At 38.7% G+C, this 24610-nt stretch overlaps 1 protein-coding gene across 1 annotated transcript in view; it reads right to left on the minus strand.

Annotated features, from left to right (window-relative positions):
* The window catches only part of LOC145765937 (integrin alpha-5-like), a 46891-nt gene extending 23175 nt beyond the window's left edge, over nucleotides 1-23716 (minus strand). Inside the window, exons 1-10 of the mRNA XM_082577599.1 lie at nucleotides 23594-23716; nucleotides 23193-23362; nucleotides 20426-20580; nucleotides 17982-18040; nucleotides 16620-16749; nucleotides 15273-15390; nucleotides 14154-14257; nucleotides 13492-13663; nucleotides 5305-5480; nucleotides 4314-4384 (exon numbers count right to left, since the gene is read on the minus strand). Of these exons, the coding sequence (XP_082433725.1) occupies nucleotides 4314-4384; nucleotides 5305-5480; nucleotides 13492-13663; nucleotides 14154-14257; nucleotides 15273-15390; nucleotides 16620-16749; nucleotides 17982-18040; nucleotides 20426-20580; nucleotides 23193-23362; nucleotides 23594-23716 (1278 nt within the window). The remainder of the gene's footprint in view (nucleotides 1-4313; nucleotides 4385-5304; nucleotides 5481-13491; nucleotides 13664-14153; nucleotides 14258-15272; nucleotides 15391-16619; nucleotides 16750-17981; nucleotides 18041-20425; nucleotides 20581-23192; nucleotides 23363-23593) is intronic.
* Nucleotides 23717-24610: the final 894 nt, after the last annotated feature.

A 24610-nucleotide genomic window follows, 5' to 3' on the forward strand; every position in this document is an offset into this window, starting at 1 on the left:
ATAACAATGATTAAGCAATATTTTCGCAAGTATATAAGCTACAATTACAAATAAAATATCTAAATATATGTTTTCTGAGACAGGAAATCCAATGGAATCATCGAATTTAGGTTACATATATGACATACAAGTGCCAAATTTTAAAATGTTATTCAAAATACCCCCGCGCACCCGAAACGTATGCTAAGCAACCTACGTAATTTTGTAATTTTGCACCGAAGACTGTATTAACTTAAATGCATGCATTTTCACAAAGAATACGCAACTAGAAAGCCAATGAACGGACCTAAATACAATGAAACTTGAATTAATGTTCGATCCTTTAAGTCGTAGCCTATTATGCCTATACACGCTAAAGATGTAAGAAGTCTTAGGCCTTCTGATTAAATGGCAGTTATCGTTAACAACCGACATCTACGGAATTTATAATATTTATTGAATGCCAAAGAAAGCAATTCATCTTCAAAATTTTCAGTCTTCATTTATCACTGGTTGGATAGTTTTGTTTTTACAGCTGAGACCACAGCCCCAGACTTCTGTAGCCTACATGGAATATTGTTCTTGTGGCAGTTGCACCTTTCTTCGCATCCACGTTTACACCCGCACTTTATGAGTTGCAATTGGTGGATTTAAACAACGATCTGGCGTGACGTGACTTGAACATGCATCAAACGTCCAACCAAATGCAGTTGGTGCTGGAAGGCAGGGATGGGCTTTGCTAGCTTTTCTCTACATCATGCATACATAATGAGCCCGGCGATGCGCAAATCTAGGAAACCAGAAGTTGGTGGGAAGTCTTCTCCTTCGGCTGCACGATTGGAGAAGAGGAACCAACGGAGGTCATTCACTTTCGTGTAGATTTTGGATCGATACAAAATACAGACAAAGCGTTCCAACTGCGAGTATACATCAGCAGGAAGATCAGTGTCATTCCCGAGCATTGCTAGTGCATCCAAGATCTCATCATCACAAGACATAAATGCCTTGAAGCATAAGTCTTTGGTTCTGACAGCAAATCTCCCAGTCATATCGGAACTAGTCAGAGCATGAAAACCTAGAAGTGCAGAAGCACGTTTTGGTCCCAACTTGTTGTACAGTATATGTTTCGCACACAAATGTCCCTCTTCAATCTGTCCTTTCCGTAAGGAAAGTTGTAGACCCGGGTAAGTGTGGATACATGTAGATGAGCAACAACAAGATGTCTGTGTCTGGGGAACTGACAACCAGTTCTGAGAGCGTGCAGAACAATCAAAGTGTCTGCCTCTTCTTGGCTGTGAGTCAGGAGCGAGTCTGGAATATTAACATTGACCTTGGTATGTGTTTCCGATGTCACCAGTAGTTTTTTCAGTCTGTTGTTGGAGCTCTTGCTGTGATGTAGGCCACAACCTTTTCATTTAAATACTCGGTCAGTTCTCCTTTGGTGCGGATATCTGAGAGAAAGTCCTCCAAGGATATATTCTGGATTAAAGTGTTGTCTTTCACGTGGTAATAGGCTATGTTGACTTTCCCTTGGTCCTCTTTGTCCGCATCTGTTGCTTGAGTGATGTTTCGATGTGCCGGTCAAACACCAACTTGATCTCGTCATACTGTGTAGTAACTACCCATGTTACAAATTATCTGAAGAAAGGCTTCGGCAAAGTCTTGGCACGTTTTCATTTGTTCCATTTTGGTAACTGCGTTTATCATAGCCATCCCATCAATGATGATCACTCGGTGAGTTGTCAGTTCATCTGGTGGGTCTACAGTGGTATATTCAACTGCTGTGTCAAAGGTACTTAGAATGAATGGTTATCGGACAGCTGAGTAACAGTTACCGCATTCCTATCAACTTGTAGCCTACCCGTTGTTTGTTACTACCGGTATCCAGCTTCTCAAGATAACGAAGTATTGATGCCTTATCATATGCCAGCAGGAGGGATCCATCTGAAGCAAACAGTGATCGAGGCACCACACCAAACTCATACGTTCCGGTGCATTCCTTGAGCTCTGGTCGACCTCTTGATATTACAATGAACCGCTGCAACAGTCCTCGCTCTTCTTTAATTTTGATTACCTTGTCTCCCATGCTGATTTTTGCAATTGCATTGGCACTTTTGAATGTAGACAGTTTCTTCCTGGTCATTTTGTCCCAAACGGAAAGTTTTCCTTCTACAAGATGTTCAGTGACGAAACTTTCGAAAATCTGTTGCCCAATCTCGTCACGCCGAAGCATGTCGTTGGTAGCAGTTTCATTCATAACTGCTTTGGTGAGAAAATTGTAACTTTCATCTTTGTCAAAGGATTCACATGGTTTCTATGCTCGTGAAATACTACGCTGAGTTTGATAGCATTTTGCGTCATTCGGGAGAGTTTTCCTCCTGTAAGCTCGTGGTGCTGCGTTCTCTTTGCCTTGCTACCAGAGTAGTACTTTTTCTCAAAGTCATGCTGCAAATTTGAGACTTCGGGTGCGATTAGAAAGTATTTGTCCAGTGACTTTTGATTCTGTGTAATTCGAACTATGCCTCCAATAACCTTAAGTTCACGTTTTCTTGTTTAATCCCGTGGTCTGCACCTATTGATGTGAATCCAACAACACCTTTAGTTACCGATGCGCAGAAATTCCCTTTCATGAATTCTGCCCAGATCTCTGGGTGCTCCTTTTCTGCTTGCTGCGTTGTAGAAATGTAAAGTGGTAAAAGGCGTGCATAATTTAAATGATCATGGGCAAAGAAGTACTTTATGGGTGATTCCAAACTCTGCATGTGCAGCGATATGTCTAGTTGTCTGTGGTGACTCGAACTAATTGGAGGATAGTCTCGAACTGTTTCATCGCTGAATCTTGTTTGCAGTGCTTTGCGATTGTTTAATGTTTTGGAAAATGTCCCTGGCTTTAACAGGCTGCTTCGCCCTTTACTCCAGTATCACTTCTTCGTTATTTTCATCCAGAAGCCTGAGTAAACCTGTAAAAACCGTTATACCTGTACAAGCTTGGGTTCTCTCTGATAGCCTACTGTCATTCATCTATGACGTCACAAGTTATAAAAAACAGCTGATTAAAATGATTAAATAAGTTTGCTGTATATGCGTCACAAAGTCACTTTGTTACAAAATATTTCCGTCATAAAGCACTTTTGCATATTTTTTTACTGTAAATGAATGGGGCCAAAGTTTCAGTTTGGCCATTTTGATAGGGGATTTCAGGTCATTAGAGTGCACAGAAAAAATGCCACTCTAATTTTTTTTCATCTTTATAGTATGATCTGACAAAATCAAGAAAGTTTTTGCTTTTAACAAAAAAAAAACACGAAACCTTTTTTCATGACAAATGTGCCCACACTATAAAGCATAAGTGCGTTTTTGTTAAAAAGATTGTCGTCCCCAAGCTAGGCTATACTCACAAGAATAGTAATAAGGTAAATTCACATTAACACATTAAAAAGAGTGCTCATTCCCAAGAAAAAAAGCGAAGCAAAGCGAATTAAAGCAAATATAGTGGATACTCTTCAGCTAATTTTAACATCACGTTTCAGCCCAGTGAAATCAACAGAAAGTTCTTGTTTAAATAGAATTTTATTTTAATCACATAGAGTTAGGTTTCTGGAAAAATAGCAACTGTATTTGTTTATATAGTTTGTTTCACTATATGGCTGTAGTAGCCTACGTGGTTCACCGGCTGAGAACTTGGGGCCAGGAATGGGAAATTTGGTGCTTGAAACGAGAAAATTTGTAGCTGCATGACTGAAAACTGTTGTTATAGAAACAGGTGAGATGAGCAAAAGGAGACAAACCATCCAGCAAACAACAGCTTGCAGTAAGGCTTGAGCTGAATGCGATTAGAGCTTGAGGTTTGAGGTCACCTCCGGTCGGAGAGCGGTTCATACGGCTCCATTACATGGCCGAAAACGTTTGCGAATTTTCTTTTTGCTCATAATAAATGACGTATTGCTGTGTGAATTAGCTTGAACGTGACTCCTTTGATTTACAAATAAAATGATTTGATTTAGCTATATTAAGTATATAACACTAGTCATTACCTAAGTAGGCTAAACAAAAATATTGTTGTTAACAATTGCTAAAAAAATGTTCGTAACCACTGTGAATTTAACAAAAAGTCGAACAAAGAATTATGTTTTAGCGATATGTCTTTGATCCATAAAAAACAAATTACGTTTTTTGAAATCAGTCTGTCTTTTTCTGTTGAACCTTTAATTGAAAACCGAAATTCTTCATCAACAGAATGTTCTTGACAGGCTTTTCACGTGTCTCCAAGAAATAAGGAATTTAAGTAGGGCATAGACCTACTGCCATAACCAAAAGAATTAGGCTACACTTACAGCAGAAATGTGGGTGGAAGAGCCTTCTTGACATTGAGTTAAGTTGTTCGATACAGCATTTGTAGTTTGACCTATTCAAAAGTTAATAAATATCATAGGAGTTTTCCGAGCAATAGCCTACTAGGCTCATAATAAAGCAAACTTAGATCTTAAAGGGTTCAAATCATTTAGGCTACAAGAGCATAAAACATCATGCTTAATTCCATTTCGTAACACATGAAAGCGAATTTCTTATGTAATGCATGCTCAAGGTGTTGAAATAATAAATAGCAGTAGGCTATTATTTGAATTGTTTTAATTGTATGAATTCTATTTGAATAAGATACTGAATTAGCCGTCTTTACGGTGGTGGAAGCTTTATCAGTAAACTATACAAGTTTCCCAACCTGGATAATTTTATTTCCTCATGTAATCGTTCGATTGCATCCTAAATTAAGGATCCTTGTGGCGCCAATTTAAAGAAGGGAGGAAATGCGGCCCAAAGTAGGTTAACAATAAGCCGAAGAATAAACAAGGTTAAGGTTTTTGTCGGCAATATGCCAATGCTTTTCAATTGGAGCTGACTTGATGTTTTTGGAGTTCTGTACGAGATGATGGATGTAGCCTACTGTACTTCGATTGATCTTTATGTTTAGCTCATTGTGCTTGTCGATTGTTCAACTGGAGATCTGCTGCCACAGATATGGTTTTGCTAAGTTTCAGTCATCAAGCTGAAAGCTCTGTTACGAAGTGGTCCAAGCTCTGAAGCGTCTTCTTGCAAAGTTGCGTTATGCAAGATAAACAGGTGGTCTGAAGCGTAGCCAATAGTTTTGGCATGGAGAATGATTTAGGTGCAGATGTTCAAAAAAATAAGGTTGAAAACTCCAACCACGACCTAAAAAGCATCTTCTAACTCTACATATTAAGTTGCACAAGGTTGAATTACCAGATGATATGCAAATGCCAACAAATTCATTTCATTTTCTTTTTCAAATTATGATGGGGGAATCACCTTCCAGCACGACGGCCGATTCTCTGATCACCGTCCTTAAACCTTCGGTTACTTTGTCCAGATTACTGAAGTCCGTTGCCCTAAACACTCGAGCCGCGTTACCGGCAATATCACTTAAGGTTGAATCTTGTGGGCTCGGTCCAACTCCGACCGCAACTGTTGTGACTCCATCTGATCTACAAACAAAAACGCTCTTTTATCAATTACAAATTGACATACAAAACAAAGTAACTTTAACGGGTTTACCTATTTTATTACACAAAAAAATACAGCATAAATAAAATAAGCCCGAACGTTTTCGACACGTAGGCTACTTGTGTCTTTGTCAGAAATTACTTTAAGTATGCAATATACATAAAAATGAGAATCAAAAGATAAATCTAACTATGCACTATAACTGCAAACGACACTTTGAACTGAACAGCATAAACTCAGCAAGTGATTGCATAGTCATATTTATCTTCCAACTCTCATTTTCATGTAGGCTACATCGCAGATGTAAATAATTCCTGATGAGAACACAAGTAGGCCTCGGCTACGTGTCCAAAGATTTCGGGTTTATTTTAATTATGTTGTGTCTCTTTGTGTAATAAAATACGTTAAACCGTTGAAGTTACTTTCTTTGTATGTCTGCGGTAGGCTACAACAAAGTGAACTCTCTGCCAAAGCTTTATCAATATAAAATTGTAGTGGATTTGCAAAACTACGTTGGATTAAAAACAACGTTATGTTTATGGACTGTTATTTTCTGCAATTTCCTTTGAGCGCATTACTGTATTTTATAAAGTATTATCTCAGCTAAGATTATTCTTAAACCCTTAAATATCAGAATGAAAATTCGTAAACAAATGCCTTCCGTATTAGGCTATACATGATACAGTATACACCCCACTACTGGTATACTCCGTGTATTATGTATTAGGCTTGTCTTGTGACCACACTCCAACATAGTTTATAACATAACAGATTGTTACCACCTTTTGTGTTTGTTCTTCAGTTGTTGCTTGTACGCAGGTCAGTGCAGTTTTTATTTAATTTCAGTCATTTATTATTAACTGGCTGGTAAACTAAAATAGGTAAACCCGTTAAAGTCAAATGGTGTGGAAACATATGTGGAGGCCATCTGCCAGCAGTGGCATGACCGGCTGATGATGATGATTATTAACATTTCACGAATACCTGTTGTTTTTGTTTAGATGAATTAAGATATTTTTCCTGACGAGAGCAGACAGTTTTGCCGAAAACGTTTGAAGTTATGTAGTTATGTTTTATTTTCTGTATTGTTTTTTGAATTATGCAATTCAATCCTATAAATTTGTTATCAATTATCTGTCTATGATATTCAAAGGAGTTCGGCAGGGATGCACAGTATGGTGGATCGATTTAGGTGGGTAAAAAAATTTTTTCCTCATTTTGCTTAGCTTGGGGTTGGAAAACTTGCCATTGGGTGTATTTTTGCTCTGCCACCAGCCACTTGAAAATTTACTATTTCCTTCTACATTAGGGTGGATCAATTTAGGGGGGTGTAAAACTTTTTCCTCATTTTGCTTAGCTTGGGTAGCCAAAACTTGCCATTGGGTATATAGAACACTGTGCTAAAAGTATATTTCGATCGAACAAATTTTTGATCTGCAACCAGGCCATTACTTATCGACTAAAAACGCAAAAATACAAAAATACATGCAAATGTATTTGAATTTGACGTTAGCATAGAGATTTATTGCAATGCAATGGAAATGATAATATGCATCAAACTTCCTCGCTTTAGATGAAATAGTCACGTTTCGATTCGAACTTGGGCATTTCTTGTCGTGATTCAATGCGTGAGCGTATTAAATCCATCTCGCGAATTAACCCCGCACACCGCCGCTGAAGCTTCCGTCACCAACTTGACGCACTTTTCCACCACCTGCATGATGTGTGTGACACGAATTCGAGGAAATAAAATTTTGTAGTGTTCTTAGCTGCAATCATGTCTCGAAGTTTTTGGACCCTCATATTTCTTGTCACAGGAGGTTCGGTGAGATCGAAAGCCTGCCAGTCAACCATATCGTAGTATTCGTTGGCATCAAACTTTAAGAGCGGAATGCAGAATCGTCGCATTGTTCTCTGTTCGCGATGTCTTGATCGAGCTTTCTGAATTCACTTAAGTCCAAGCTCACGGGTTATTTGCCCCTCATCTGTGATCATGGCCAATGTAATGTTTTCTGAGTGTGCGAAGTACCCATTTCTCTGGAGAACAGTATCGTGTATTTGCCTGAGACATGTTGGCCTATTTGCATATCTGGATGGACTAACAACTGGACCAAGTGAATTTTCCGGTCCTCTTGGAAAAGCTCTTGCTTCGTGTATGAAGCATCTTCACAAAAAGTTCGAGAAGATTCTTCTTCTTGCGTTTGAGACCGCCAAAGATCACATTGTTACTTTCAGGCACAGCAGCCAATGGATTGTGTGTTCATCGAGCGTTGTGAGGTCCACACTCCATATATCTGTCCTGGGGTCGATATACAGGACATTGGTAGAAAATGTGTTACGTTATGCAGTCTGAGATTCTGGGGCACATGCACAAGATGGTGAGTCGGTGAGGCCCCGTTGAAACATGTTGCTGTTGAAACGGCCCACCCCAGTCAGCAAGCGATGAGCTTCACCCATTCCTTCCGAGGTAGTTCTGCTCTGGGTGGAGTGTTGGTATTGAGAGGGACTGTGAATTGGGTTGGTCTCGCAACTTCTCTCCATTCACTGTTCCGAACTTTGGTAATGTGGAAGTTGGACTTGCAGATATCTGCAGCATGTCAGGAAAAGGGGCGTCGAGATTTCAAGCGCTGGGGCTTTCGAGGTTGCGAATTTAGGACAATCTGGTTGAGGAGGTGGTCATCCCTTGTAAAACTAGACTGCGTACGTGATTTTCTCTACGCAGTCTACCTGGGACGATGCCGGATAGCTCCGGCAAAAAGTCGGTGGAAGTTGGAAGCAGGCAACCAGTGATTATTCTCATGGTGATTAAAGGTAGTGTCAATTTTGCTAGTGTGTGTGCTGCGGCACCAAGTGGAGAAAGCATATTCGGAGGTGCTGTAAACAAGAGTGCAAGAGCACTTGTACGGAGTGCAGATATACTAGAACCCCAGGATGTTCCAGCTAAGCAAGTTGTTGCGTGCTGATAGCTTAGCATGGAGGGCTTCAGTATGGTGTTTGTAGATTAATTGTCGGTCGAAATTCACTTCTAGGTCGGTGGGGCATGGGTTGTGTGGGAGTGGATATCCGTTGAGACTGACCATTGGCGCGTAGATTCCATGTTGCAAAGGTGAAAAGGTGTGACAGTGATCTTTGCAAGGCTCAGTCGCAGCATCCAAAGCTTCAGGTAGTCTGCGATTTGGGCCATGTCATCTATAAGTGCTTCCTCTACCACATGCCAGTACTTGTCAGAATGGAGTAGTGCCAGATCATCAGCATAGCCATACTGGCGTGACATAGTCTCTCGCATGTCACTGTAGTAGCCTAGATCCACCTTGTTCTTTCGGTAGCTGGGGATCAACAACTGGCTCGAGTCTAGTTAGCAGGCAGGGATGGAGGAACCACGTGGGCCTGGGCCCACCTACTTTATTTTCTGGGTGGGCCTGGCCCACCCACTTTTGAAAGCCAAATTTCTTTGAAAAGGTAGCGAAAACGGCAAATTAGAGAAGGAGTTCCAAAAAAAGCTCTTCACTCATTTGATACACACTAGTTTGATTACACAGGCCAACAAAAAAACTTGGCACAAAAAGTGAGAGTCATGTTAGAGTATTTCAGGGCCCCTGATTCCAAAAATGCACTTAGTTTTTTTTGAATTTTCGAAACTACCAGGAATTGCATTTCGAACCATTATTACGTTCTTCCGTAACAAGGATAAAATTTTAAGCAGCTACTTTATTGAAGAACACAACTTTGTATTCTGTAATTATGTAAATGGCCTTCGTACCCTGATGGGTGTTGCTCAGTATAGTAAGCCTATCATAATAAAGAATTGCGTTTGTTCATCGATGGCTTTGTTTTGTTTATTCGTCTAGTTACTCTAGTTTGTTTTAAAGAAAAACAAGGTACGGTATGTATTTTGTTTGTGGGCTACTTAGTATCTCAGTTAGTAAGTCGGATACTGTTGAAGTCAACAAATATATTAACGCAAAGCACAAGTTGTATAATTATTCTTCATCTTGTATCCTAAGGCTTGCTTCACGTCCTATTTTGATTGTTACTAGGCCAGTAAACGTTACATAGCTGTTTGTTTGGGTTGTAATCAACGTGATTGGTTCCAAATAGCGTTTATACAACTCAGAAATGTGCCTGGGATTACTTTCAGTTTTGTCTATGTAATAAACGACACGACGTTAAATCTATAGGGGATCAAAATTGCAAAAAAATGTTTTTTCTGTAGACTAAGTTTATATCAAAAGCTAGAGCCAATTCGAAAAAAGCAAGTGCATGTTCGGAATCAGGGGCTTCGAAATACCCTAAAATGACTCTCACATGCCGTGCCTTTTAAAAAAAAAAAAATTTGTTTGCCTGTGTTATCTTTGATAGCTCAATGATGAAATCTAATCTTCAAACTTTTCTGTTGAGCCCACTGTTTATGGGCAGCACGTGTGGGTGTGGTTGCGTGTGATATGTGGAGTAATCTATAAATCAATCTAATTGTTCCCTAAGGTTAAAACAATGATATCATTACATATTATGCAGTGCATGCACGTATAGGCCTACTGTATAATGCTGCAGATTATTTCTCCCGGGTTGATATTATAACTGTGTGTGTATTTTGTCTTTTTATTTGTGTGTACATCGCCATATTTTGTACAGCGTTATAGAGCAATTTAACAATTTTGTAATTTGTTTGGCCAAATCGGACCCAAAAGCGGAAATTTTTGCTGTTTGGCACAAAAAGCAATCATGAAAACACAATGTATAAACGATTCGAAGTATTAGAAATGAAGCAATCGTATGGGGGGTCTGGGGGGCGGAGCCTAGGAGTTTGATAAACTTTGACTGCTACGCCTTTGGGCCCACCTACTTTTAAAATGGTTCCTCTATCCCTGGCAGGAGCCGTAGCCTACCAGGATCTTGCATGGGACGCAGAGTATTGATATTGGACGATAGCTCTTGGGATCATCAGCTTGTTTGTTTGGTTTAAGCAGTGCCACTACAGTTGTTTTTCGCCAGATTTTAGGTATGGCTTAGAGGGTCAGGCAAGCAGAATAGAAGCTTTTCAACCATGCCAAACATTTGGGACCACAGTGCCTTAAGAATTCTGGAGGGGTATTATCGGGCCCTTGTGCATTCCCACTTTTAACTTGTTTAATGACAGATGCAAGTCTCTGTTGCTGAAGGGGGCTGACTAATGGCCATCTGCACTTGGGGCGTTCCAGAGCCAGCAGCATTCCTGCTTCACGGCAAGGGCGTGTTTCTTATTTGTCTCTTTACATTGGCCATTGGTAGTGATAATCCGTGAGCTTGGACTTAAGCGAATTCAGAAAGCTCGATCAAGACATCGCGAATAGAGAACAGTGCGACGATTCTGCATTCCGCCCTTAAAGTTTGATGCCAACGAATACTACGATATGGTTGACTGGCAGGCTTTCGATCTCACCGAACCTCCTGTGACAAGAAATATGAGGGTCCAAAAACTTCGAGACATGATTGCAGCTAAGGACACTACAAAATTTTATTTCCTCGATTTCGTGTCACACACATCATGCAGGTGGTGGAAAAGTGCGTCAAGTTGGTGACGGAAGCTTCAGCGGCGGTGTGCGGGGTTAATTCGCGAGATGGATTTAATACGCTCACGCATTGAATCACGACAAGAAATGCCCAAGTTCGAATCGAAACGTGACTATTTCATCTAAAGCGAGGAAGTTTGATGCATATTATCATTTCCATTGCATTGCAATAAATCTCTATATGCTAACGTCAAATTCAAATACATTTGCATGTATTTTTGTATTTTTGCGTTTTTAGTCGATAAGTAATGGCCTGGTTGCAGATCAAAAATTCGTTCGATCGAAATATACTTTTAGCACAGTGCTCTACTGTATATACCCAATGGCAAGTTTTGGCTACCCAAGCTAAGCAAAATGAGGAAAAAAGTTTTACACCCCCCTAAATTGATCCACCTTAATGTAGAAGGAAATAGTAAATTTTCAAGTGGCTAGTGGCAGGTCAAGATGTCGTCAGATTACATTCTAATTTTGCACAACTGTTTTTATTAGTAATTGGCAAGTTTTCCAACCCCAAGCTAATAAAAATTTTATAAAAAGTGTTTTCAATCCACCCTAAATTGCACAGTGCACACTCTCACCATTATTATTCAATTTGTACAACGAGCAATAATCAAGGAAACATTCACAGCACTAAACAAAAACGGAGACAAATTCAATGGTCAACTAGTAAGTAACATACGATACGCAGATGAATGAGATAACACTGTCATTCTCGCTGACACAGAAGAAAAACTGCAAGAAAGTATGGACAAAATCAATGAAATCAGTAAAAAATACGGAATGAAACTAAATTTAAACAAAAACAACGTTTAGAAAAAAGCTATGAAAATAAAAATAAATTACTCTGGAAGAAGAACAATTGGATCCGGTCACCACGTACACATAGGCTACCTAGGGTCCCTCATTACACAAGATGGAAGATGCACCAATGGTGTAAAAAGTGGAATCGGTCAAGCAAAATCGTCATTTTGTAAATGCAAGGAATTTTTAAGAAGAAGATTAAAACTGAGACTTCTATTTTGTTACATCAAACCAGTCATGTCATATGGAAGTAAAGCAAGCAAAGAATTTCACAAAAAAAAAATTAATGGTTTTCAACTCTGGTGCTACAGAAGAATACTAAAATTATCATATAAAAAACACATTACAAACGAAGCAATTAGAAAAAGAATTGGAGTGCAAGATAGATAGGCAAACGACTTGGCAAAACAAAACATGAAATTCGCGGGACATGTTTGGGAAGATCGGCAGGACTGCTAAGTCAATTGGTTATTGAAGGCATGGTGGAAGGAAGGAGGTGCAGGGGAAGAAGGGAACGAACTTGAGGAGAGGACCTAAAAAAACAGTGGGTTGGCTTGTCCATCGGAGAAGCAAAAGGAGCAGCGCAAGAACGTGACATGTGGAAGCAAATTACAGCCAACCTTCGGATCGGAGACGGCACGTGATAATAATGATGCTCAAATTAACATGTTGATTTGGACAGTTTCATAAAAAAATTAATCAGATTCAGGTAATTTCATATTTTGTTGGTACCCAAATTAACATGTTAATGGTTTCGACAGTTTTATGAAAGGATCAAGGAGATATAAGATATATATGCATTAAATAAGATCAAGGATTAATTAACGTATAGCTTTTTGTGTAGCATAGTTTGCCCAGATATTTGTACATTTTTGCCCGAATACGCGACGTTTTTTGACAACAGGTAGGCGGATGCTTTCCCTGCCCCTCTGGCTCTTACGGCTGTGAGTTGCAGACAAGCTCCACCATTCTAACCATGTGCCTGTCGGGAAGAAGATAAAGAGGTTTGCAGACAAGACCATACTGTATCAAATACTGCAGTGAGATACAGGAACACAGCACCAGCCCTTTTCTTTTCCTCAAAACAATCTTCTATATCTTGGCTGATGCGAGTGACGTGTTCCACAGTTGATTGGCCACGGAGAAAATTTGCATGCTCTGGTGGTAAGTGTGGGTCGATGATTGGATCAACACGGGCATGGATGAGCAGTTCGAGGATTTTATCAGGGATGCTTAGGAGTAAAATAGGACGATAGTTTCTAGCCTCATCCAAATACTTATTGAGCTTTGGTATAGTTATGATATCAGCTCCCGGTTTTGGATATTTTTAAAAGATGCAGGCATGAGGAGAGAAAATCGTGTAACTAGGATTTCAGTGCTTTACCACATAGAAGATGAACTCTGGGCATATATAATCTGGGCCCGGTGCTTTTCCTGGCTGTAGGAGATTCAGAGCATAGTGAAATTATTCGAAACTCTTCTACATTACATGGCTATTACATTATTAGTAGAGTTTCAACGCATAAACCTACGTGGGATTTCTAGCGACACACATAGGTAAGTCCAATAGTCATAGGTTAAACACCCAGGCGTTTTAGGTTTAAAGTGAACATTTCAAAAGGTAAGCCAATGAAATGCATACCTTGCCTGGTTTGCTTCACCACGAATATTTCCATATGACTCTCCATCAGTTAGTATAATCATCTGCTGACCGATATTCCTTCTAACGCTCCCCTTGAGGACTGATCTACAAGCTCGGATTGCAGATACAATGTCCGTCCCACCTTTGCGTCGTGTCAAGTTTGATATTTCAGCTGCATGGTAAGTATCGAGTACGTAAAAGTATTGCAGGCACGTTTTTTACTGTCTCATCAAACACACAACCCCATGCTTTTAAACTGCGTCGAATCGGCGCTATTTCGAGCATCGAACCAATGCTTCACCATTCTATTATGCAGAAAGGTGTTGATTTGGTGTTGGAAAATAATCGTTCTATCTAATTTTTTGGTGTTATAGCCGCAGAGCCGTTGGGAGAATAATTTGAGCCCGGCAAGCTACCAGTGAAATTTTTGGGCCCCGAATCAAAATACTCTTAAAAAATCGCAATATATTTGAGGGATATTGAAAACAGTGATACCAGAGGTCTTAGAATATACTGTTGTATCCTAAAATCAAGGCTAAAGTTAAAATTACCTTCCCTTCCTAATTGTAGGCTATTGATTGATTTCTTTCTGTGTTAGAATTTGGTTCAAGCAGTTTGTGGTTTGAAATACTTCAGTTTTTCTTTTTTAATATATAAACTACCTTCAAGCATGGTAAAGTTACTTCTTCTCAAATCGACTGGAGTACGACTGTTACTACTGAAGACAACGATTCCAACTTGGACGTTACCGGAGTCTATGTCTGACCTATACAGAAGGGTTTATAAATATCACTTACATAACCTTGATAGTACTAACAACTTATAAAAGCGATAGCCTAATCGGATTTGTTAATTTCTTTATTCTTTATTGTTTTCTGACCATTGCAAGATTGTTACTTTAATCTTTCAAATAGAACCGGTAAATGAAACAGCAACAAATCTATATGACTTTTTTAATCGAACATTTTTTCCAAATATTTCTTTTTTATTTGGAATTTTTCTTGTTTGGTAACCAGGTAACCTTAAATAAAGGTGTTTGAGAGAAACTTTAAAAATAAAATAAAAAGCTATAAGTTTACAGTATTATGGATCATAAAAATGGTTTAAATTTGTTTTATTGTGTTTTTCCGATAAAATTCACAAAAAAACCTAAAGCATATCATTATAAGCAAATTATTACAATAATATTATTAAAAAAAGTATTGACATTAACCACTCTATTATACTGTGAAACGGACTTTCAAAATAAATGCATGCTAATAGCTTACACTTAAAAAAATAAGCTTATTTGTGAATTTACTTTGACTTTTACTGTGTAAATTGTATTGTACTTGTACAAGATTTACAAAATCGGCATGCATCTTGTTTATTTCATCAAAGGTTGCATTGGCTATGCTACACATGTCTAGACAGCAAAATCCTTGTTGGCGTCACGATCCAAATCGGATTTTGCAGTCGGGATAACTTGCAATGATGAATGATTCATCCTCTTGCAAAGTTTATGATGTTTTTAGCAATCAAAGTTATACAGAATCGCGAGATATCTAATGCTCTTCTACCTTTGTGATATATCTTTTACAAAGTTTCATGAACTTTGTATACCTCATAAACAGCAATGTTTAATTGTGCTCAGAAAAATAAAAACTTTCAAGTCAAAAAAGTTATTTAATTAGTTAAAATTGAAGTTAAAAAAACAGTTTGGTTATGTGGACAGAACCTCGCGTTTTGATGCAATAACGGTTTAATTTTTTTCAAGAAGTCAATAACAACATGAAACTTGCCTGAAAGAACGTAGCAATGTGATGACCCAGTCCCTTTGGCGAATAAAATCATCTAAAACTACGCTTCCAGATTCGTCCAAAGCAAATACAATATCAGCAACAAGGCTAAATGGACAAGCTTCACAAAACAAAAGCAATGTTTAAAACCTGTAGGCCTATTTTATTTATTGTTTGAACAATCTTTGTTAGAAATGTTTCATAAACTCTAAGAACGAGAACTTGCACTACAACAGAAATTTTTTTAACGAGAAACAAAACAGAACAAATTAATAGCAATCAAAGTGGTTATGACCTCATCTCAAATGTAACATGTTGCCATTTAATACATTTATAACTTGCTAGCTTGCGTGCTTGCCAGTTAAATGCCTAGGACAGGCATGTGCAATCTTTTTTACTCGCAGGCCAAACACGAAACTTTGAATGATAACGCGCGGGCCGCATCAATATTCTTTAGAAGAAAGTTTAGTAGCCTATAACTTTTTATTTTTATGAAAATAGTTTATGTCAAAAAAACAAATTTACATAACATAAAAGTACACAAGCTTTTTAAAGGAGTGTATGAAGCAAAATTGTCAACAATATAAAGACCTAGCAAAAGCTGTTGTGCACTCTTTTCATTCTTTCTATGTCTTTGTCTTGTGGGGATACTGTTTCTTTGCTTGATTAACCGACAAAATTAATCCTTAACGAAGAGCATTCACTGCGTTGTATTTCACTAACTCTTACCTATGTCATCGTCGTACGTAACATAAACCTACCTACTTACATAAACACGCGAAGGTCTTCGCTATTTGATTGATTGATTGAATCTTTATCCTCGGACTGGAAAAGATTCTTGCTGGGCTTAATCCTGGCAGTTTCACATACTTGTAGAGGATTTGAACCACTGACGCAGGCCCGGTCACCGAGATTGACAGAGTGAAGTTCCCGATTGTTGAAGTCTTGTTGCTGGGGAATTATTCCATCCATTACATGCCGCTGAATGGAGAGCAGTCCTTAACGTGCGTTGCTCAAGCGCACGCCCTGAGAGTCGAATCAGCGTCGCTTGATCTTGAAGCTTCTTCGTTCCAGGAGTGATGCGCTAACCAATTGAGCTAACGGGGCGGACATTGAGCTAACGTGTCTTCCAAAGCGTTCGGTCAAAGTTACGCAATTGCAGCCAAACTAAACTTTGCACAAGAAGGGAAATGTTGCACAACAATTGCGACTATAAAGTCAATTTTATTGAATTTTAAAGAAAAGTTTTTCGTATTTTTAGGTCAATGAAAACCTGCACTAATAATAACATTCCCTCAAAAATGAATAACGTTGTTTTATTTCAAGTATCTTTGATTGCACATAAATTACCTGCTTGGCAAGGTGTCATGAAAAGTTCCGAAGTGTTTTCGTCTAAATGGTGTTCATAACAAGATCCTATCATGCTTAGAGTTTTGTTATCTCCTTGACCACATACATACGTATACTGATTGCCGCAAACCTTAATAAATCAAAATTAAACAAGTTAAAAATGAATAGCTAAAATTAACAAGAAAACTACAATCATGAGTATGAAAACGCAGTGGGTTTGATTTTTTTTACGGTTATTAGTTCAATCCCCTCCTTACAAAGGCTACTGTCTATTTCCTTTTTTTCTTTAGTGCAATATTCATGCGGTGATGAACCGTTTTATTTGCGTCGACAACGCACAGGTAGAAATAAATGGCATAACAAAAAGAGCACAATAAACATATATAGCCAGGTCAGAGACATCAAAGAATCGGCCTGTTACACCCCGCAACGGCCAAGAGCAGCGTGATTTTGGGGTGGCGATGCACCGAGGTTAACATCTTGTAGGTTTGATTTGATGATGAACTGTTTTATTTGGATTGACAACGCACGAGAACGAAATAATTGACATGACGAGAAAAGCGCAATAAACATAGCCAGGTTAGAGACGTTAACGAACTGGCTTGCCATACCCCGCTGCGTCGGGAAACGACGTACTTTTGGGGCGGCGATGCACCGAGGTTTACATCTTGTAGGTTTGATTTGATGATGAACTGTTTTATTTGGATTGACAACGCACGAGAACGAAATAATTGACATGACGAGAAAAGCGCAATAAACATAGCCAGGTTAGAGACGTTAACGAACTGGCTTGCCATACCCCGCTGCGTCGGGAAACGACGTAATTTTGGGGCGGCGATGCACCCGCGAAAAAGGTCCACCAGCTTAGTTCGCGGGGATCAGGCTGAAGAGTTGAGATACCTGTGGAAGGAGAGTGTGGATAGAAAATTCTATGCAACGGATAAACTTTAAATGGCGGAGCGGACCAGGGAGATATGCTTAACCCAAGTGGCCCGTCATGTGGGGTGGCTGGAACTGAAAGTAGTTTGATAGCCAAAGTCTACATCACGTGACCGGAACAAAAGTACGTTTGACTGCTAGTCCTATACCTGGTCTGCTCATAGGCAGAGCAGATAAGCTTGAGTCTACAACGAGAAAGAGAAACTGAGTTATTTAAAAAAAAATTAGTTCTCGTGGAAGACGAACTGTAAATAAATTTGAAACGAAGATGTGCGGTGAGGACTAAGCATCTAACATTCACAACATAGAGGAATAAATAGGGTTTTCCTTTTGTGGTCACTCAAGAAGACAGAAAACTTTTAATTACATTTTTTTAAACTTTTAATTAAAATTTTTAATTACATTTGCCGACTTTCTACTAACCACTAGACTTGTGCCAGATGAATCAAGGTCCATTGACAATCCCATTGCTCCGTTTCTCTCTGAAAACAATGCTGCATTAGCTATTTTGCTCTAAAGAGGTTAAACCTAAAGTCAGTCTTTGAACAACGTTCTGTCAAAAATGGTTGTTCTGTAAAAAGTTTAACGACACGTAGGTAACCTATTTATTTGCCATTGTACCTTTGCACATTAAAAAAGGTTGATGTGATGATTTAAGGGAGATCATCCATAAAATTAAACCTGACTTGGCGATTTTCCACGTTCTTTGTGTTTAACATGCTACCATAAAACGATTTTCAATAAGATTTTGCCCCATTGCGGTCTGACCATCATTGCGCGCGTGCTTTTGTCAGAGCTTTCAAAACCAGAATGGGCCTGAGCAGCGAAGCGTGCGACTGTACAGTCTACGTAACAAAAGACGAGCAATCAGCTGATCACGCAACAGTTATTACTGCCGGCGATTTAACTGTAGGCTATGTACAGTGGCGTACGCAGGATTTTCTGAAGGGGGGGGCCATTGACGGTAGCGTAGCCAGGAATTTTAAAAGGGGGAGGGTTGACGTCCGGCGGGCGAAGCCCGACGGCGTTTAAACCTAAGACGACACCCAGCGGCGAGGGGTCTGGGGGGCCTCCCCCAGAAAATTTTGAAAAATTACTTTGAATTTGGTGCATTCTGAGAGCATTTTCAACAAAAATGTGGGTAGGCCTATAAATATTCCTGTAAAATGGTGCTCTCAAGTGGCATAGCAAAAGAATAAGATCATGTTTTCTTCGGCATGTTTCGGGAATAAATCTAAGTCTCTATGTTTTCTTGTTGCTAATTCCTTGCTGAGTTGTTTGAATGTTTGGTATTGGCAAAACTCGCTCGTTTGATGCAGTTTTGTTTAAAATTAAGCAAGTTTTTTTTAGACTGAAAGCATCATTCCCTAGTATAAAGAGACTGCAAGCATCATTCTCAATATCGTGACGTCACACGCGTGCCAAATGGGGTGTTGTAACCCCCAACCCCCCTGGCTACGCCACTGGCCATTGACATCCCAGACGTCTTCATGATATCCCAGTATGGTTTTAGTTTAGACTTTATCCATTTCTTTTTCACTATAATAGGCTTACAGAACACTATGCTACATTGGCATACCTGGGGTGGGGTAGGTGGATTGGGCTATGTATTTCGTATTGGCTTAGTCTATAGAACAACATTGTTAATTGCTTTGACAGTGCAATCCAAAACATATTAAATGCTTTAATCTACGTCGTTAACTACTAAAACATTTTTGAGGGGGGGGGGCATGGCCCAATGCCCCCCCCCCTGCGTACGCTAGTGGCTATGTATGTATGTATGTATGTACATCAAAACATCAGATTTCAACGTCAAAACATCAGACAGTTTTCTCAAAACCTCAGATCTGATGTTAAAACATCAGATGTTGTAACGTGGCTTTTGTTATTGCTGTCTTTTGTGACGTATCTTGAGCTGTGTTTGCACTTTTGGTCATTTTGAAAAAAAAAATGAAAATAAATAAAACATTGGACTTTGGGCCTTGCCAGCGCCATTAAAAACAATTTTTTTTCGGTAATTTTTTTTTGAAATATCTTCTTGAATGTTCAGTTTACGCATTTTAATGCTTAATTCCCGTTTGAAAATTTCATTTAGTATGCCTTTAAAGCTGGAAACTCTTTTAATTTCAAAACGACATATCAGGGTGTCAATTTCTAAACGTAAGCAAAGAAAAGATAACAATGAATGGACGACAAATGGTAGAAATATCATCCGTGAAAAAACTTTAGATAATTTTGTAAACTTTGTTCCTTTGTTGTTGTGATATTTTTAAAACGAAATAATTTATTTACTGCAATAAATTAATTGCATTACACGAGAAATGCTGTTTTTGACCAGCAGTTCAAAACTAAATTTCAGCTCAAAAGTGTGCATTTTTACGAACTACCCAAGACATGTTCTTGTTTCTGGCAAATAAACCATTGGTTAATTGATTAATTCCCATGCGGTTGAGCCAGCGAAATAAAAAATTTGCAGAAACGGAAAAACTGTTTTTTTTTTTTTTTTAGAAGGGTCACGCATGGTCAAGCGCTTCTTTTTTAAATTTGTTGTTGTTCTGGCCTGTTGACTGTCACAATCGACTCAGCACCATAGCTGGCTTAGAGCTTAGCCTGGGGATGACTTAAACATCAACCCGTCCCGTCCGTCTATGTCCTATTCTACATGTGACCGAAATCTTGGTTTTAAATCTGACAATCATACAAGCACTTTGGTTGTTTTTAGCTCCCGAGGGCAATGACTGATATTAAAATGAAAAGTTTTTTAATACAACGCTGTCAATTTGAAAAATAAAGTTTAGTTGCATTAACTTTACAACTAGTGCTTCAGAGTTTATAAGCTACATTTAGAAATTTGGTATTCTTCTCACCAAAACTGATCCTAGAAGAACAAGATTGTTCATCCTTGTCGCTTGAGGCCGGGTTTAAAGGACATTCGTAAACGATCCCATTTTTCGCTGTGTTGCTGTCATCACTTTCCCGAAAGAAAGGGGCTCCCGCGTATAAAGTCGAAGTTCCACCCAACCTGGAGTTAAACGGTGATTTGTGATTTTGTCTTGTACTGTAGGCTGTTTTAAGTTGGTCGTAAATACTTAACATAACAGTATTTTATATAGAAGGAGTTTCAATTCGTTATCATGCACGCTTTGTCAACTATATTAGTGTGACCAGAGATGGACGTGATGTGATCTTGACCTTGAAAATCACTTTTGCTTCGATGATCTTGATCTAGGATCACATTTTTGTGTGATTTTCATCTTGAAAATCAGTAAGATCAAGATCACTAAGAAATTTAAGTTGACCTTCTAAATACAGCACAGACATTTTTACAGCAGAATTCGCAGCGCTAATGTGCAAAGTGATGGCGACAACTAGGTATTAACATTGTGCTAACATTAAATATGATGTAAGTTATGTCTAAAGCTTGATTTCAAGTCTAAATTCAGTTTAATCACTGTTGCATTTGAAAAGTAAAAAAGTTTTCTGTGTTAGTAGTAGTAAAGAAGAAAACCTTGCGTGTATACTTCAATGTTGATGGGTGATAGAAAATGAATCATCATTGTTCACATTTCTGTTTTGTGAATTCTTAAAAAATGCGTTTGCTTTCTTTGACCCCATCTTAGATCTTTTAAAAGTGTACAGTGGTAAAAATAAAAAGATGCTCTGATCGTATTTTGTCATGCAAAGTGACTTATTGCAGAAAATCAACAAGACCAGAAATTGTAGGTCTGAGGATAAACAAATAGGTCTCCCGTACATTTTTTGTTTGTCGTATCCAGGCTTACACCCGGTCATTGAAGATTTAGATTAAGTGGACGGGAAGGCAAGGAAGCCAATCTTCGTGACCATCTTCAGGCATGTCTTCAGGCATGTCTTTAAGTGTCTTGCCAAAGACACAGTCGCATGCTCTTGAGCGGTGTCGAACCGGCGCCCTTTCGAACGTCGTTCCAGGGCTCTCACCACTCGGCAATGCAGCCGGCAATCCGTACATGAAACGTAAAAACATTTATTCTCCCCTTTTTGTATATGTTTTGATTGCTATTTTGTTTGAAGCGGTTTGTCTGACCTGAAACTTGTGAACTGTTTTATTTGCAGACAGCAATGCCAAGGTTATTAGTTTCAGGTCTAATCAAAGTCTCGCAGATTGGTGAGCCCAGTTTTAAGCCTACACGGCCGAGCTGATAAAAATAGCGATCGGCCTTGAGTGTGACGTTGAGATCCTACTCTTACTACGACAACAATTAAATAGCAACAGTCACTAACTTACAGAAACTACTATTCTTACACCAGCGCTCGAGTACTTAAAAGCAAAATTTAGCAATACCAACTACCTTTTACTGTGTTGCTTAAGAGTAAAAGTTGCTTCTTTTTGCAACCTCATTGATCAAGACCTTTATTTTTTCAAGTTTACAAAAACTGATCTTCAATATCACGGTCTTGATCTTAAAAATCCTCAAAACTGGTAATCTTGCTCATCTCTGAGTGTGGCTTCCATTGCATACGATTGCTATATGACTTCCACTCCTTAATGTGTTCAGCATCGAGTAGGCTACAGAAAAAAATAGCCTACATTGGTAGGCACCTGTTTTGGCTTTGGAAAAGATCTATTCGTGCCTACCTCGATTGCTGCTTATACCAGTCGATTGGTGATAAAAATCGGTAACTTATTGCTGTGAATTCTTGCTGTAGCCAATTAATTCTGATTCAAGGCGACAATTGGCATACGTCTACTCAAACCTAAATAAAAAAGAAATAAAGCAAGAAAACACAATGTAGGAGTAATAAATGGGGTAAAGAGGCAGATGTTTAAATTTGCAAGAAATGAAGGCAATAATAAACATCCAATTTTAAAATAGTTGACGTGATCGATAAATTAAACGGAAGATTAATCACCAGATAGATTAACCATTATATCCTCTATAGAAAAGTGGAAGTGCATTAGACTTCTATAAATCTGTTGATTTAAAGCCGCTGCATCCTTCTGTGAGACACCTCAGCCAAACAGCCTATCCTATACTATTGCTCAGAAAAGATGCTTTGCAAATAGAAGAAGACAGCAAATAGCCCAATGCAAAATTTTGATAGCCGGAATTAAGATCATTCCAAAACAGAGTTGCGTAGTGCGATTAAAAAGCTTGTCAAATTTACTGGATGTATAAGTTTCATTTCAAAGCATTCGTGGCGCAGGCCAGGAATCAAAGCCTGCCTTGGGCCACATAGCCTACCGTGTTTTTGCTTCGTGGACCACATCAGGCCAAAGAACCACAATCTGAACATCCTGAATTAAACCTTTGAAACCAAACAAACTCAAGAAAATTAAAACTATGCCTGAGTGATCAAAGTTTTATGTGTCAAGTGATGAATCTTATAGTTTCCCTATAGTTATAATTAATGTATGTAAATGAAATTTTCCAATATTATTCTGCTTTGATGAGCTTTATTGAGATGATAGAGCTACTTCAAACTTATTTCAGAAAAATACTTTAATGGGCAAGACTTAGGCTACCTCTCCATTACTGTAAAAAATATCTCAGCTGAAAATTTTGGATAACATTTAGCAAAACAGTTAACACACTCTTTTTTGGCAGGTAGTATTTCCTGTACTAGGAATCTTAGATAAAATGTTATTTATCTTACCTTTTTAACGCCAATGTTGTGCCAAAGTGGATTGGTCTTCCACTTTCATTGGGTTTGATACGGGTATACTTTCTTGTTTCCAAGTTATAGGCAAAAGTTTTCTTTCCATAGAAATGCAAAACCCAAAACACAATCAAAGAACACGTTGGCGTAAAAATTAAAGCCATTTTCTAATAAATAAGCAATACAGTTAGGGGAGATGCGGGAGAGTTGAGCCAATTTTTGCTTTTAAGCCCATATTTCCGATTGTATGGTTGCTGGTCCAAATGTTGTCTGCTTGTGTTGAAGTAGAACCAATTGGCTTCCAATCACTCTGATTAAATGTTAATCAATATCAAACGTATTTTCAGAATTTAACTTTAAAAAAGTTTTGCCAAATGGCTCAACTCTCCTGCACCTACAGGAGAGTTGATCATAGTGTTAAGGAGAGTTGAACCGGATAAGGAGAGTTGATCCGTGTAATGTAGAAGTTCAAAGTTAGAGTAGCAATGTTCTGCAAAAGCCTCATAAACCTTGTGAGTCATAATTTTTGCTTTCGATAAACAATCAGTGCAGTAAAGAACGACTTTTTCTGTTAAACAGTAAGCTATCTGTAAGCCTAAAGTACTGTATATTTATGCACCTCAGAATGTTATGAGTGTAGACTTTTTTAAAAGAAAACATCAAGCTTGTAAGCAGTATGCCACAAAATACACCCGGATTTCTACTCGTAGTAGCTCTGAAGAAGATCTCCAGCGTGCTGCTGAAGCAAATGAACGTGGCACCTGGATTCGATCAGCTGCAAACGAATTTGGGGTCAACAACAAGGCCACTTTAGAGCGATATATTAAGAAACGCAAAGAAAAACGTCATGACAATTTTGGATACAAGAAATGTAAAGCAGCCAATATGATATTTACAATGGAAATGGAAACCGAGCTAGCCAATCACGTGAAAGACTTGGCCTCTACCTATTATGGCTGGTCAAAAGACAAATGTCGCATGCTTGCCTACGCATTTGCTGTGAGAAGTAACGTTGTTATTCCCGATAGCTGGAAAGAGGACAAGAAAGCAGGACAAAGCTTCTGGTTGGGATTCAAAGATCGCCAAAAGTTGTCGATACATAGGCTACTCCTGAAGCGATATGATTAGCAAGGGCAACAGCATTTAATAGATACACTGTTGGTACCTTCTTCGATAAACTTGCAACTGCAATGGATCGCTATAATTTCCAGCCACAAGACGTATAGACTACCGTACTGTATTTAGGAAAAACAAGTTTTACTCAATGTGTCCGACATTTGCGTTGATAACAAGTCGGAGACGCTTCGAAAAGGACCTGCAAAAGTCACAAATAACTTTTTGAGGTATTTAGGTCCATTCTTTTTTCAGATTAGCCTTCAGCGCTTCCAAACTTTGGTGGTGTTTAGTCGAAACCT

Source organism: Aplidium turbinatum, chromosome 1, assembly GCF_918807975.1.
Source record: "Aplidium turbinatum chromosome 1, kaAplTurb1.1, whole genome shotgun sequence".
In the NCBI taxonomy this organism is placed as follows: Eukaryota; Metazoa; Chordata; class Ascidiacea; order Aplousobranchia; family Polyclinidae; genus Aplidium; species Aplidium turbinatum.